The 14,038-nt window shown below is 42.5% G+C and overlaps 1 protein-coding gene across 4 annotated transcripts in view; it reads left to right on the top strand.

The window, feature by feature from the left end:
* LOC121549091 (ectonucleotide pyrophosphatase/phosphodiesterase family member 1) overlaps positions 1-13,987 on the top strand; it is a 62,728-nt gene extending 48,741 nt beyond the window's left edge. For 2 of the 4 annotated variants that reach the window (XM_041860923.2, XM_041860925.1), the window contains exons 17-25: positions 906-993; positions 1,477-1,661; positions 1,874-1,913; positions 2,006-2,160; positions 3,542-3,677; positions 3,904-3,978; positions 11,901-12,033; positions 12,228-12,372; positions 13,018-13,987. In XM_041860923.2, the coding sequence (XP_041716857.1) occupies positions 906-993; positions 1,477-1,661; positions 1,874-1,913; positions 2,006-2,160; positions 3,542-3,677; positions 3,904-3,978; positions 11,901-12,033; positions 12,228-12,372; positions 13,018-13,170 (1,110 nt within the window). In that variant the 3' untranslated portion in view covers positions 13,171-13,987. Of the gene's footprint in view, positions 1-678; positions 692-905; positions 994-1,476; positions 1,662-1,873; positions 1,914-2,005; positions 2,161-3,541; positions 3,678-3,903; positions 3,979-11,900; positions 12,034-12,227; positions 12,373-13,017 lie in introns of all 4 variants that reach the window. The other 2 variants (XM_041860926.2, XM_041860924.2) reach the window with 2 other exon arrangements.
* The last annotated feature ends 51 nt before the right edge of the window (positions 13,988-14,038 follow it).

The following is a 14,038-nucleotide window of genomic DNA, read 5'->3' as shown; positions in this document are numbered from 1 at the left end:
GGTTGAAAAGCGAGGTTTAATGACTCCAACCTAAGAGTATGTAAACTTCCGACTTCAACTGTGTAATGCCAGAAAGCCCCATCTTTCTGCTCTACCCTTCCACTCTCTCAGCAAAGCTGACCTCAAGTGTCAGGTTTCAGACCCAACATTTGCATAGGGAGTGATGTGTCACATTATCTGGCCAACCCGACTAATAATCGATTATTCTCTGAGTGAGCCCAGCCTGGGAGACGGCATATGAACGGTGACAGTCTAGCGAGTCCAGCCGTTGTGGTTTCATCTTGCTGTCATATTCTCCGACTGATTTAGAGCGCTCAACATAAAAAAATACTAAATAATTTCATACAATTGAAAGAAGACCACTTTGTCTTGGTCACAGACAGACGAAATCACTTTGTGCATAAAGCTGAAGTTGTAACTAGTCTGCAGACATTTGAATGGTGTCTCTGCGCTGCTCAGTTACATTAAATAGTTCCAATCTTGTACTAAGTATGATAATATTTATTTTAAAGTTATAAGTAATGTGAAATCTTAGTTACTCGTTTATCATTTGATTGTTACTATATTTAGAAACAATTTAAGGCATTTCAAGCCCTATTGCCCCACTTTTGTTGAATAAGAAAACAAAACATGGTTTTTCATAATATTTGGACTATGTACTTGATCTTGTGTCCTCAGCAAATCAAGAAAGGTGAGTTCTAGACCTTTCTAAAACTATGCAACATTACCAGTTATTGTTTATGGCTGTCTCATGAAAAATGATTTAGGCGTAAATAAAAATGTAGCCCGATCATTCAAGAGCTTAAATTGTGGTTCTTTGGTTCAGCTTTTGTTCTCTCCATATATGTTTACTCCACTGTTATGAAAAGCATGTGTCCAAAAATTAATTTGTATGTATTTTTCAGACAATTTTCATCGGTTATGGACCAGGGCTGAAATACAAGACTAACGTTGCACCTTTTGAAAACATTGAAGTCTACAACCTACTGTGTGGTAAGCCTGTTAAGCAATGTTTAACATGGGTGCAGGGGGCAATGTCCTGTTGTACAACTAGAAAAGATTAGCCTGGGTGCCAGTCTGTTTCTGCTGTCTTGCCAACTCCTGATGGAATTGGCAAGGAGTGGGACAATATCTAAACATACTGGTAACCAGGCTAAGAGAGGATTACTTCTCTAAAGTTAAACAATTCCAGCAGCCAATCTGGTTTTACACTCATTATGATGTAATTTCAACCACTTTTATACAGAACTGAGTCCACTTCTCTATTTCTCAACATTGTGATAAGTTTCAAAGAGGATATACCAGTTCAGCAGGTGCAAGTGCAAAGTCCATAGTCCCAACACTGCACCTGCCCTCTGCAAGCCACACAGCTGTTATGTACAGGTAGCTAACTAAATAGTCAGTTAGAGAAAATACATTTTCAAGAGTAATCTCTTTCTTCCTCCCTCTTTCACTCCTTCTCTCTCTGCCTGTCAGATTTGTTGGACGTTCCCCCTGCTCCTAACAACGGGACCCACGGGAGTCTGAACCACCTCCTGAAGAACCCTCCCCACCTGCCCGTGTACCCCGCTGAGCTCTCCTCTGACTCCAACTGTGAGGCGAGTGGCCCCGCCCCCTCTGATGGTCTGGGCTGCAGCTGCAGTGCCCACACCAAAGCAGCGGTACGACCAGGGAGTACTGTCAGGGGGGGATCAAACTCTCACACCCTCCATAATGGAGCAGGGCTGGGATGGGAGGGGTAGACAGAGGGTCTAGCCTGTCATTATCCTCACTTTGGATGATTGATAACCCAGCAGCACTCATTAGAAGGACAGAAGTTGACTAATTGAAACAAAGGAGAGACCCACTAACGTGCTGAAAATGCTTGTTTCAGGAGAAGACTATGAACAGGCAACTTATCAAGGCTAATTCCAGTGAGTACACACTGATGTCTATTTTTAATAGCGTGATCATGGATGTATTTTCTCATTGATTTCATTTTTAATCAAGCCCTCCCCTCCCTCAGATTCCGGAGCCAAGGCTCTTCACCTACCATATGGAATCCCTCGAGTTCTCCAGGAGAATGCAGACTACTGCGTCCTTCACCACGCCGACTACATCAACGGTTACAGCAAAGATACTCTCATGCCCTTATGGGTTGCCTATACAATTAACCCACTGGTGAGCCTTTTTCTGCTTGTGGGAGCGACCGGGGTTCATACCAGGGTATGTGGTAGCCAGCTGAGCTAAACCCAAGGCATTAGCTCCGGGGAGCTAATGCAAGTCTTCAGAATCTTAGCAAATGTTTCTCATCCAGCGAACGTAGTTCTGAACCACCTCTGAACCATTACACTCTCTTTTATGTCTAAAGATTGATAGTGTGTCGTGTGGGAGATGAATTGGCTGTATTTGCTGCTCTCTGGTTAGTGCTTCTCTGGTTAGTGTTTTGGCTAGGACATGAAAGAGGTTGTAAAGCTATGTATGAAGCGCTGGTATGAAGTCCTGAGAGCTGAGCTGCCGCACAGGCCCAGGCCCTGCTAGCTGGCTGTAGATCTTCTCCACTCGTGCTGGCTTTCACAGCCTCTTGTGTTACTCGTTATGTGGTGAGAACCTCACCGTAAATCAGAACTAAGAGAGATGAGTTTTATGGAGAGAGGACGTTTTCTCTGTACCGTACATGTCTCTTTATAGTATATATTTCTCTATCCCAGGCTTTCGCAAACATCCTCCTTTTATTCCATTTACTTTCTGTCTAAAAGCTAGTAAAAGGAAGGAAACAACTACATGATGTATGGTTTATTTTAACTAAGCAGGAAGTAAGCAGAAAAGCACTATCCTTATAGACTGAGTATATAAAACATGAATCCTTAAGTCCATTGAGTGTGCACTGTCATCAAGGCAAAGGGTGTCTATTTGAAGAATCTCAAATATAAAATATATTTTGATTTGTTTATAATTTTTTGGTTACTACATGATTCCATGTGTTATTTCATAGTTTTGATGTCTTCACTATTATGCTACAATGTAGAAAATAGTGAAAATAAAGAAGAACCCTTGAATGAGTAGGTGTCAACTTTTGACTCGTACTGTATATTTCCGGAATTTTCTTATCTCCTAGATATAGGACAGACACTTCAAAACCTTATTCCTTATGATTTATTTTGACTGTATTAAATGCGTTTCTATGGGCTATAGTAGTAAAGGCCAAATTCAATATTTTATAAAATCATTTTTACATATTTTTGTTTTGATACTTAAAGGGATCCTAAAATTACAAATCAAATAGCTAAATGGTCCATGGTATGACCATCTTAAAACAATTCAATATGTTATCTTAGTACTTTTAAAGGTTTTAAGAACACCTGCTCGCAACTCAATATTAGGAAGGTGTTCTTAATGTTTTGCACACTCAGTGTATATGGACTCAATCACACAGTGACGAAATAAACCAAGTCCACAGAACTTGTACGTGATATCAAGAACTAGAATCATTAAGCAGAAATAGTCGCTCTAACACAACCTCTTTCTATGTCTCTCTCTCTCTCCCCGTCTCTCCTATCAGAACAATGTCCGGCCGCTGAGTCCAGTAGCAGAGGCGTGTGTCCGTACAGACGTCCGTGTGGCACCGCTCTCCAGTCAGAACTGTGTCCGATACAGGGATAACCCTGCCCTGTCCTACGGCCTGCTGCATCCACCCAGTAAGTACATAAGGACGTTTTCCTATCACCTCCCCCACACCCTTTGTTAAATGCCTATACCACATTAGTGTACATGCGTAGCAAGCTGCGCAGCAGCTGCTTATGCTCAATCAGGAATATCTCATAAAATGTTTAAAGACCAGTAGATCATTAAAATGAATTGACGTTTTTAAAGTGTGTGCATTTATTTAAGTTAGAGATTTAAAGTGAATGTTTCTATATGCAGATCTGGGTGCCAATGGAACAGAGGCTGAGTCATTACTCACCAGCAACATGGCGCCCATGTATCCTGCCTTTAAAGGTGAGCAGGTCAGGCTAGCTGGCAAAGAGACAGAAAAGTCTCCAGTGCTATGCAATAGCTCAAACACTCAATGGGGTATTTGGGATTTCTTATGGAGATGCAGCTTCAGGAAATAACTTTCCACTAGAAGGGGTTTAGGACCAGCCATCAGGACACAGTGTGTCTTTGCATGATGTATGTATAGGCCTACTGGCAGATGTTTTTCTCACTGGACTAATGGTTTTGTACTATATTTATATTTAAGGTTTATATTGAATTGTACACTAAATATTGAATTGTACACTGCTAAATGCTGAATTGTAGTGTACATAGGCCTACATAAGTAAATAAAATAAAAGATATGAGATGTAGGATACAATATTGCAGCTAAGCAGCATTAAGCAGTCTTACAAAGTACGGCATAGGGCCGTTGTAGTATGTGTCAGTCCGAGTATGGGGAAGGTTCAGTTTGTGACTGGATAGGGTAGATCTGACATGACCTCTTGTCTGAGGCAGCCATTTGTTGTAATCTTGGGATTTTGTAAGCTTCTGGGCAAAGGATCTGCAGAGGTGGGTGCGGCGGGACTGCAAGCCCAGGACATTGCATGCAGAGTTGTAGGAGGTGTAGGTGGGGCCCTTGATTATTTTGGTTGCGTGTCGTTGCACCTTCTCAAGTTGGTTGTGTTGGTAGGCTGTGAGACCTGGGCGTCATACTGGAGCGGAGCACTAGACGGACAAAGCAGTTGTAAACTGTTAGAAGGTCTTCGGGGGGAAGGTTTAAGTGTCTCAGAAACCATCAAGCGATATGATGAAACTGGCTATCATGAGTACCACCACAGGAATGGAAGACCCAGAGTTACCTCTGCTGCAGAGGATAAGTTCATTACAGTTACCAGCCTCGGAAATTGCAGCCCAAATAAATGCTACACAAATAAGAGGCAATATAGTTACAGAAAAGCCTTCAATAACAATTCTTCATTTGTGCCTGATGAGTGGGAGTTTTTAAATAGAACATCCACCTGCATTTTGTCTGGAGAAGACTAAGTTCAAGATGACCACCCCTACGTGAACGTTTTATCTGCTGTATAGCACAGATAGACATGGAGGAGATGGGGTGACCGGCCTCTGAGAAATGACGTGCAATAGGGGATTTGGGGTCATTTCTCCTTCCAGCACTCTTGTTCTATAATACGTGTTCTTATCTGTCTACTGGTTTTGCCCACGTATTGCTTATTGCATGGACAAGAGATAAGGTACAGTGAGGGAAAAAAGTATTTGATCCCCTGCTGATTTTGTATGTTTGCCCACTGACAAAGACATGATCAGTCTATAGTTTTAATGGTAGGTTTATTTGAACAGTGAGAGACAGAATAACAACAAAAAAATCCAGAAAAACACGTCAAAAATTTTATAAATTGATTTGCATTTTAATGAGGGAAATAAGTATTTGACCCCTCTGCAAAACATGACTTAGTACTTGGTGGCAAAACCCTTGTTGGCAATCACAGAGGTCAGACGTTTCTTCTAGTTGGCCACCAGGTTTGCACACATCCTCTTTGCAGATCTTCTCCAAGTCATTAAGGTTTCGTGGCTGATGTTTGGCAACTCTAACCTTCAGCTCCCTCCACAGATTTTCTATAGAATTAAGGTCTGGAGACTGGCTAGGCCACTCCAGGTCCTTAATGTGCTTCTTCTTGAGCAACTCCTTTGTTGCCTTGGCCGTGTGTTTTGGGTCATTGTCATGCTGGAATACCCATCCACGACCCATTTTCAATGCCCTGGCTGAGGGAAGGAGGTTCTCACCCAAGATTTGACGGTACATGGCCCCGTCCATCGTCCCTTTGATGCGGTGAAGTTGTCCTGTCCCCTTAGCAGAAACCCCCCCCCCCCAAAGCATAATGTTTCCACCTCCATGTTTGACGGTGGGGATGGTGTTCTTGGGGTCATAGGCAGCATTCCTCCTCCTCCAAACACAGCGAGTTGAGTTGATGCCAAAGAGCTCGATTTTTGTCTCATCTGACCACAACACTTTCACCCAGTTCTCCTCTGAATCATTCAGATGTTCATTGGCAAACTTCAGACGGGCCTGTTTATGTGCTTTCTTGAGTAGGGGGACCTAGCGGGCGCTGCAGGATTTCAGTCCTTCACGGAGTAGTGTGTTACGAATTGTTTTCTTGGAGACTATGGTCCCAGCTGCCTTGATATCATTGACAAGATCCTCCCGTGTAGTTCTGGGCTGATTCCTCACCGTTCTCATGATCATTGCAACTCCACGAGGTGAGATCTTGCATGGAGCCCCAGGCCGAGGGAGATTGACAGTCCTTTGGTGCGATTATTCGCAAATGGAAGAAACACAAACTGTTGTCACCTTCTCACCAAGCTGCTTGGCGATGGTCTTGTAGCCCATGCCACCCTTGTGTAGGTCTACAACCTTGTCCCTGACATCCTTGGAGAGCTCTTTGGTCTTGGCTATGGTGGAGAGTTTGGAATCTGATTGATTGATTTCTGTGGCCAGGTGTCTTTTATACAGGTAACAAGATGAGATTAGGAGCACTCCCTTTAAGAGTATGTCCCTCATTAAAATGCAAATGATTTTTATAACATTTTTGACATGGGTTTTTCTGGATTATATTGTTGTTATTCTGTCTCTCACTGTTCAAATAAACCTACCATTAAAATTATAGACTGATCATTTCTTTGTCAGTGGGCAAACGTACAAAATCATCAGGGGATCAAATACTTTTTTCCCTCACTGTATATGACGTTAGAAGAGCTGCATGTGACAAACAGTGTATTGTTTACCAGTGGCAGAGCTGCTGAATACGCTCAATTCTTTACAGGAATCCCTACATGCTGCACAAATACGGCAGGGGTAGAAGCCAGTCAGCTCGTCCAGTCTTCCGTCATTTCTTTTCGGGGGACATGAGTGTCAGCCTGAACAATAAAGTCCCTGACATTCCTGGCCCTGTAGTGTGAAAAGTATTTTGGCAAGCAGGATCAGCCATGAGCACGTTACAATGTTTCTTAATCACTCCCTTGATGTCATCACTCAAATTAGAATATGTAGAGGTACAGACACATGAGTGTTTTTTTACTTTTATCCCTTCTGGACGAGGTCTCATCAATGGTACGTACTCTACTGAGAGCATCATCAAGCCGTTCTTTAGGGTATGAGTGGACCTCAAACTGTCTACATTTTCATAGTCTCATTTTCAAAGTCTGTTTTACAAGTACAAATGCGCTTCAGTCTCAGAAGTTGTGTGTACGGTAATCCCTTCTTCAGAAATGTGGGATGCGTACTAGAGGCATGTAGGATACCGTTCTTGTCTGTGGGCTTTGTATACAAAATAGTGGACAAGAACCCTGAGTCAAGGCGCACAAGGGTATCAAGGAAGGATATCTCACGATGACTAATCTCGGCTGTGAACTTGATATGTTGAACCATAGCATAAAGGTAAGCAAGCAAATCACCAAACACATTGAGGGGACCCTTCCAAACATCATCAATATATATTTTCCATATAAGTATATGTTGGGAGAAAGGGTTATTGTGCCGAATGAACTTGTCTTCCAGATAACCCACAAATAGACATGCAGAGTCAGGAGAGGTAATGGAGCCCATAGCCACTCCCTGTTTTTACCCTGCCACTGACCACATGCTCTGATGCTTAACTCTTTCATTGGTTGAATTACTTGTTTCCTGGTTGTGTTGGTGACAGAATGAGACTTGGGTGTGATAACTACAATATTAAGATCAGAGACCCAAGATGACATTGTTGTAGGGGTACTATAAAAGTCCTCTAGGTTAGTAATGACAAAGTCAAGGATGGCATTCTGTCTAGTTGGAATGTTAACAAGTTGTTGTAATCCATTCTCTGAGCATAGTCCTGATGGCTAGTCGCCTTACCCCTATACATACACTACATGACCAAAAGTATGTGGACACCTGCTCGTCGAACATCTCATTCCAAAATCATGGGCATGAATATGGAGTTGGTCCCCCCTTTGCTGCTATAACAGCCTCCTCTTGGAAGACTTTCCACTAGATGTTGGAAAATTTCTATGGGGACTTGCTTCTATTCAACCACAAGCATTAGTGAGGTCGAGTACTGATGTTGGGCGATTAGGCCTGGCTCTCAGTCGGCATTCCAATTCATCCCAAATGTGTTTGATGGGGTTGAGGTCAGGGCTCTGTGCAGGCCAGTCAAGTTCTTCCACACCGATCTCAACAAACCATTTCTCTGTGGTGTTGTCATGCTGAAACTGGAAAGGGCCTTCCCCAAGCTGTTGCCACAAAGTTGGAAGCACAGAATCATCTAGAATGTCATTGTATGCTGTAGCATTAAGATCTCCCTTCACTGGAACTAAGGGGCCTAGCCCGAACCATGAACATTTGCCCCAGACCATTATTCCTCCTCCACCAAACTTTACAGTTGGCACTATGCATTCGTGCAGATAGCATCCGCCAAACCCAGATTCGTCCATCGGACTGCCAGATGGTAAAGTGTGATTAATCACTCCAGAGAACGCGTTTCCACTGCTCCAGAGTCCAATGGCGGCGAGTTTTGCACCACTCCAACCAACGCTTGGCATTGCGCATGGTGATCTTAGGCTTGTGTGCGGCTGCTCGGCCATGGAAACCCATTTCATGAAGCTACCGACAAATAGTTATTGTGTTGACGTTGCTTCCAGAGGCAGTTTGGAACTCGTTAGTGAGTGTTGCAATCAAGGACAGACGATTTTTACGCGCTTCAGCACTTGGCGGCCACGTTCTGTGAGGTTGTGTGGCCTACCACTTCACGGCTGAGTCGTTGTTGCGGCTAGACGTTTCCACTTCACAATAACAGCACTTACAGTTGCCCGAGGAAGCTCTAGCAGGGCAGAAATGTGACGAACTGACTTGTTGGAAAGGTGGCATCCTATGACGGTGCCACGTTGAAAGTCACTGAGCTCTTCAGTAAGGCCATTCTACTGCCAATGTTTGTCAATGGAGATTATATGTCTGTGTGCTCGATTTTATACACCTGTCAGCAACGAGTGTGGCTGAAATAGACTAATCCACAAATTTGAAGGAGTGTCCACATACCTTTTTATATATAGTGTATCTACTATCGATCCATTATCCCTGCACATTGTAAATATGGTACTGGAACTGACCCTGTATATAGTTACTTACTTCATCACCTTCTTATTGCTTATTTTTATATCTTGTGTGTTTTTGTTCTACCTTGTTAAATGTAAATGTTATTTTTAGTATTACATTGTTATTGATTACTGCATTGTTGGGGTTAGAGCTAGCAAGAAAGGCATTTCACTGTACTTGTGCATGTGACATTGAAACTTGAATTGATCCAACTTGCCTTGGTAATCGTTAAGTTCTAAGCCTTAGACACAAACACTCCAATTCAGGTGGTACCTCTATGAATGGGAGCTTGTGAGCAGAAATGTCCTCTCTTATTTATATAAAGTGCCACACCCCATCCCCTTTGACCTTTTGTCTTGGTTTGGAGTAGGTGTTGAAACCATCGATTTCCCAGAGTTCAGGTGGTACATCTGGGTCAAACCATGTCTCTGACAAAGCAGCAATTTCAGCCCTCTCTGACAGCAGGATTGATTTGAAATTCATCCAACTTGTTAACCAGTGACCGTGCATCGCGTACTATGACCTTAGGAGTGCTATTACTTTGTTTCCTCTCCAACTTTGGTGAGCAAGTTAATTTCCTCCTCACGTTGTGGGTAATAGTCTTGATCCAGTGAATGCGTTTTCTACTACTCTGCTGCCCTCTTCGTCGAGTCAATGTTTTTTCTGATGGATTCCTTGCTGAATCAGTCTATTTTCAAGCTCCTTACTCAAGGTAGTCTTGGTCTGCTGGAGACTTTGTAGGAATCCTCTTGAATACTGGATGCAGGTTGTCATTGTTCAAAACATTAAATCATGAATCAGACTGATTTATCCTCAAATGTACCGTTCTGAGTTCAAAATAATACATTGTAAGTCGCTCTGGATAAGAGCGTCTACTTAATGACGTAAATGTACATGTTGAATGTCTAGATCAAAGTAATCTATTCTTAATCAGCTTACTAAATCGAACACTTGTTGGAGAAAAAAATATCATAAACACAACAGTGAATAACTAATAAATGTACAGGAGTAATCATCCAAGGCTGCCATCTTATTTCTAATAGTCACTTTTACTCTTAAGCTTACTCTTCAAGCATGTAACATTCTCAGGCTGCAGCTATATTCCATTTTGAACTAGCCTCGGCCAATTGGGTATGAATTTCCCCTCAAAACATTCATAATTTTAGGCCAAAGTTCCAGCGGCTGAGAACATTCTAGGACCTGTTTTTCTCCGTCTTTATTTCCTGTGAAATCCTACAAGATTTCCTACAACCTAATGTTATAGTTTAATAGCAGGAATCTTCTGAATCTTCGGACTCCCTAGTGAACATTTAAATCTTACCAACAAGCCATAGATTTAGGAGCAGTGTTTGAGGCTTATTTTCAGGCCAATTTAGTTATCTCAGATTGGTCTCTACATAAAAGCTTCCCAGTGAATTACGATAGTAATCTGACCGTGGTGATAGTGAGCCATTGATTCAGTAAACATAGGATCTCTGTTACATTGTGTCTAGGGGACAGTAGTGCTGTAGAGAGCTTCAACCCTATTACCAGATAGGGACTGGGCTGGGTTTTTACCGTGACCTCTAAGGTATCTTTAGTGTTGTATTCTTTAATTCCCATTCTGTGTAACTGGCTCGACAAAAGCACATGCTTGCTATGCTATTGTAATGTAGGGGAGATGGTCATGTTCAAAATCCAGCTCCATTTTGTACTCAGTGCTTGGCACGTAATGCCGACGTGAGTGCCTGAGTAGTTGTGGTTAATTACTCATAAACCATCAATGTGTTGCTTAATAGAGGAAAAGTGTGTGCTTCTGGTTGACGTGAAATTGAGATTACCACCGGCTGCGTCCAAAATGACACTATATTCCCTTTATAGTGCACTACTTTTGATCCGCTTCCATAGGGCTCTGGTCAAAGGTAGGGTTTCATGTAGGGGATCGTGTGCCATTTGGGACGTAGCCACAGAGTTTTAATCACGTTAGTGGTTAGGATTGTTTAATATGATGCCACCCTCTGGGTTCCATGGTGATCAAAGTGAGAGAGTTGGATGTGTTGCCACTTTTGTTGATGCCCGTGGACACAGAGAGATCAATCCATCATAAAAGGTGGTTTATGAGGTATGATATCATATGATTAACTTTATTTCGCCAAAACATTGGCCTCCAAGAACAGAGGTACTCTGTCGATAACTTTACAGACACTGCACTCTGGTGGCAAATGGTAGACACAGATCTGGGATTGTATGCAGATTGACTTTTATTGTAATGAGTCTTGTCCTGGAGGCAGAACTGGGCGATTTCCCCTAAGATAGGCCAGCTGCAAAGTCAAAATTGGCTATATTGTAAATATTCATGAAAACAAAAATGTGCTTTTTGGTCTTAATTTAAGGTTAGGGTTATGCATTAGGGTTACCAGTGTGGTTAAGGTTAGGGTTATGCATTAGGGTTACCAGTGTGGTTAAGGTTAGGGTTATGCATTAGGGTTACCAGTGTGGTTAAGGTTTGGGTTAGGTTAGGTTTAAAATCAGATTTTATGACTTTGTGGCTCCAGTGACCACTCTGCAGAGCTGCCTCCAGAACAAGAAACGAAAAATGCTAACCTGTAGATTGGATTCACAAAACGTCTCAGAGTAGGAGTGCTGATCCCCTTGTCCATTTAATCACATTCATTATGATCTAAAAGTGGAAACTGATTCTAGATCAGCACTCCTACTCTAAGACATTTTGTGAATACAGGCCCTGAATACATTACTAAGTTACTTAGACAGTCAGATATGGTTTATAATCCGTGCCTTCACAAATATAATATATTTGCAGATGTTTGGATGTACTTCCATGATGTCCTCCTGGTGAAGTATTCCCAGCAGCTGAATGGGGTCAACGTTGTCAGTGGACCTATCTTTGACCAGCACTACGACGGACACTTTGATGCTCCCACAGTTAGCACACAGTAAGTAGTCATCATCATCCATGAGTTTTGTTGTTGTTTTTTGTGGGCGGGGGGTTTTGATTCTGTTGTTGTATCTATTACATTTATTTATTTCAGATTTACATTTGACTCATTTAGCAGGGGATAGAACGCTATAACACAATATTGACCATAGCCTATTCGCCTCTCTAATTGTATCTCTCTCTATCCTGCAGACACGAGGCTCCCATCCCCACTCACTTCTATGTGATCCTGACCAGCTGTGGGAACTCATCCTTCTCCCCTACTGACTGCCAGGGTCGTCTGGAGACCACCTCCTTCATCCTCCCCCATAGACCTGACCACACTGAGACCTGCGCTGTGAGTCATATTGGCTGTCTGTCTCTGTCTAGCTGTGCTCCTATTGTTTCCTATAGGGTCACCTGGAATCCTTTTGAGGAAATCTAACATGTGAACAGACCAAAGGATGGCTGAGATAATCAGACCCGGGACAAATAGAGGCTGTGTGTGTAACAGTGTTGCTTCCGTCCCTCTCCCCGTCCCAACCTGGGCTCGAACCATGGACCCTCTGAACACATTGACAATTGCCTCCCATGAAGCATCGTTACCTATAGCGGCAAAAAAGCTGCGGTCCTTGCAGAGCAAGGGAAACGACTACTTCACGGTCTCCGAGTGAATGACTCACCGATTGAAATGCTACTAGTGTGCACCGCTAACTAGCTAGCCATTTCACAACGGTTACAAATGTAAAATACTTTTAAATACTTGAGCAGCACTTGATTTAGTTTACCCTGTACAATGCAACCAATGATATAGACCCAGAAGTGCCAATTCCGAGCTTAATCAAGCGCACCTCAATTATGTTAAGGTATTTGAAAGTATCTGACCTAGGTCTGGAGATAATGAGAGCCTCTCTAGTTTGGCTGTTTGTAAAGATGCTTCTAATCTATGAATATTGTTACAGTGACTAAGCCCTCCTCTCCCTCCCTCTCCCTGTCTCCTCAGAATGGCTCAGACTTCCAGTGGGTTCAGGAGTGGGCCCAGTTCCACGCTGCCCGGGTCCGAGACATAGAGCTCCTGACTGGACTCAGCTTCTACCATGACAGGATATCAGTGGAGGAAACGCTACAGCTCAAGACATTTTTACAGACTTTCTAAGATCCCAGGAAGTCACCTCCGGAGGGTTTTGGTACTATTGGACTATTGTTTTGTTATTAGGCCTTATTACACAAATATGAAGGTAAAAAATGTAGGGCTAAACGTGTAGTTCTGGATCCCATGAAAACAAAAAGGTGTAATACTTATATTTAAGTGCATAAAGGGAAGGAATAAAGAGTTCTGTTTAAGTCCAGAACCAGCAACATTAGACATACAGAAAGACTTTGTGTGACAAAGAAGCCATGTTATGAGTCTAATATCATATACCTTTGTCAATGGGTTTACCAGAACACTGTACCAAAGAAGTCAGCATTACATCCATGTACTGCTCTGCTGAACCCCAAACACCACTTCATCCCAGAAACTTCTTCATCGTCTTCATCCCAGGGAATATAGAGAGAACAGGACAAAAGAAGAAAGGAAAACTGACAGGAAACCTCAGACATTCTGGAATGAAAACGTTAGTATCGGACATTTGCAGAAGGGTTGAAATACTGCCAATGTTTTTGACTCAGAGGTGTGATTTGGGGAGTTGGCTGAAAGACATGGCATGTACGCCCAAAACGAGAATTTAGACAAAGGAAAAAAGGGTTTGGTCTACGAGAACAAATAACAGGAAAACCACATTCTATACACATCATTTTCATGGTCGCACTTGCCAAACGTGGGCATTGTATGTTTGACTTGATTATAGTTGTTGTGTTTTGTTAATATTGATGTTGTTTTTATATATTGAGTGTTTTATTATTGCTCTGTAACTATAAATGCAAGGTTGTGAAGTTTGATATCGGCAACTGGGATTAAATTCTTGACAGGACTAGTGTGTGTGTGTGTTTGCATGCGCTTGTACAGTATGCATGTGCTTTGG

Source organism: Coregonus clupeaformis, chromosome 33 (genome assembly GCF_020615455.1).
Source record: "Coregonus clupeaformis isolate EN_2021a chromosome 33, ASM2061545v1, whole genome shotgun sequence".
In the NCBI taxonomy this organism is placed as follows: Eukaryota; Metazoa; Chordata; class Actinopteri; order Salmoniformes; family Salmonidae; genus Coregonus; species Coregonus clupeaformis.
Note: the sequence above shows the minus strand (reverse complement) of the source record. Positions and strands in the feature narration are given on the sequence as shown.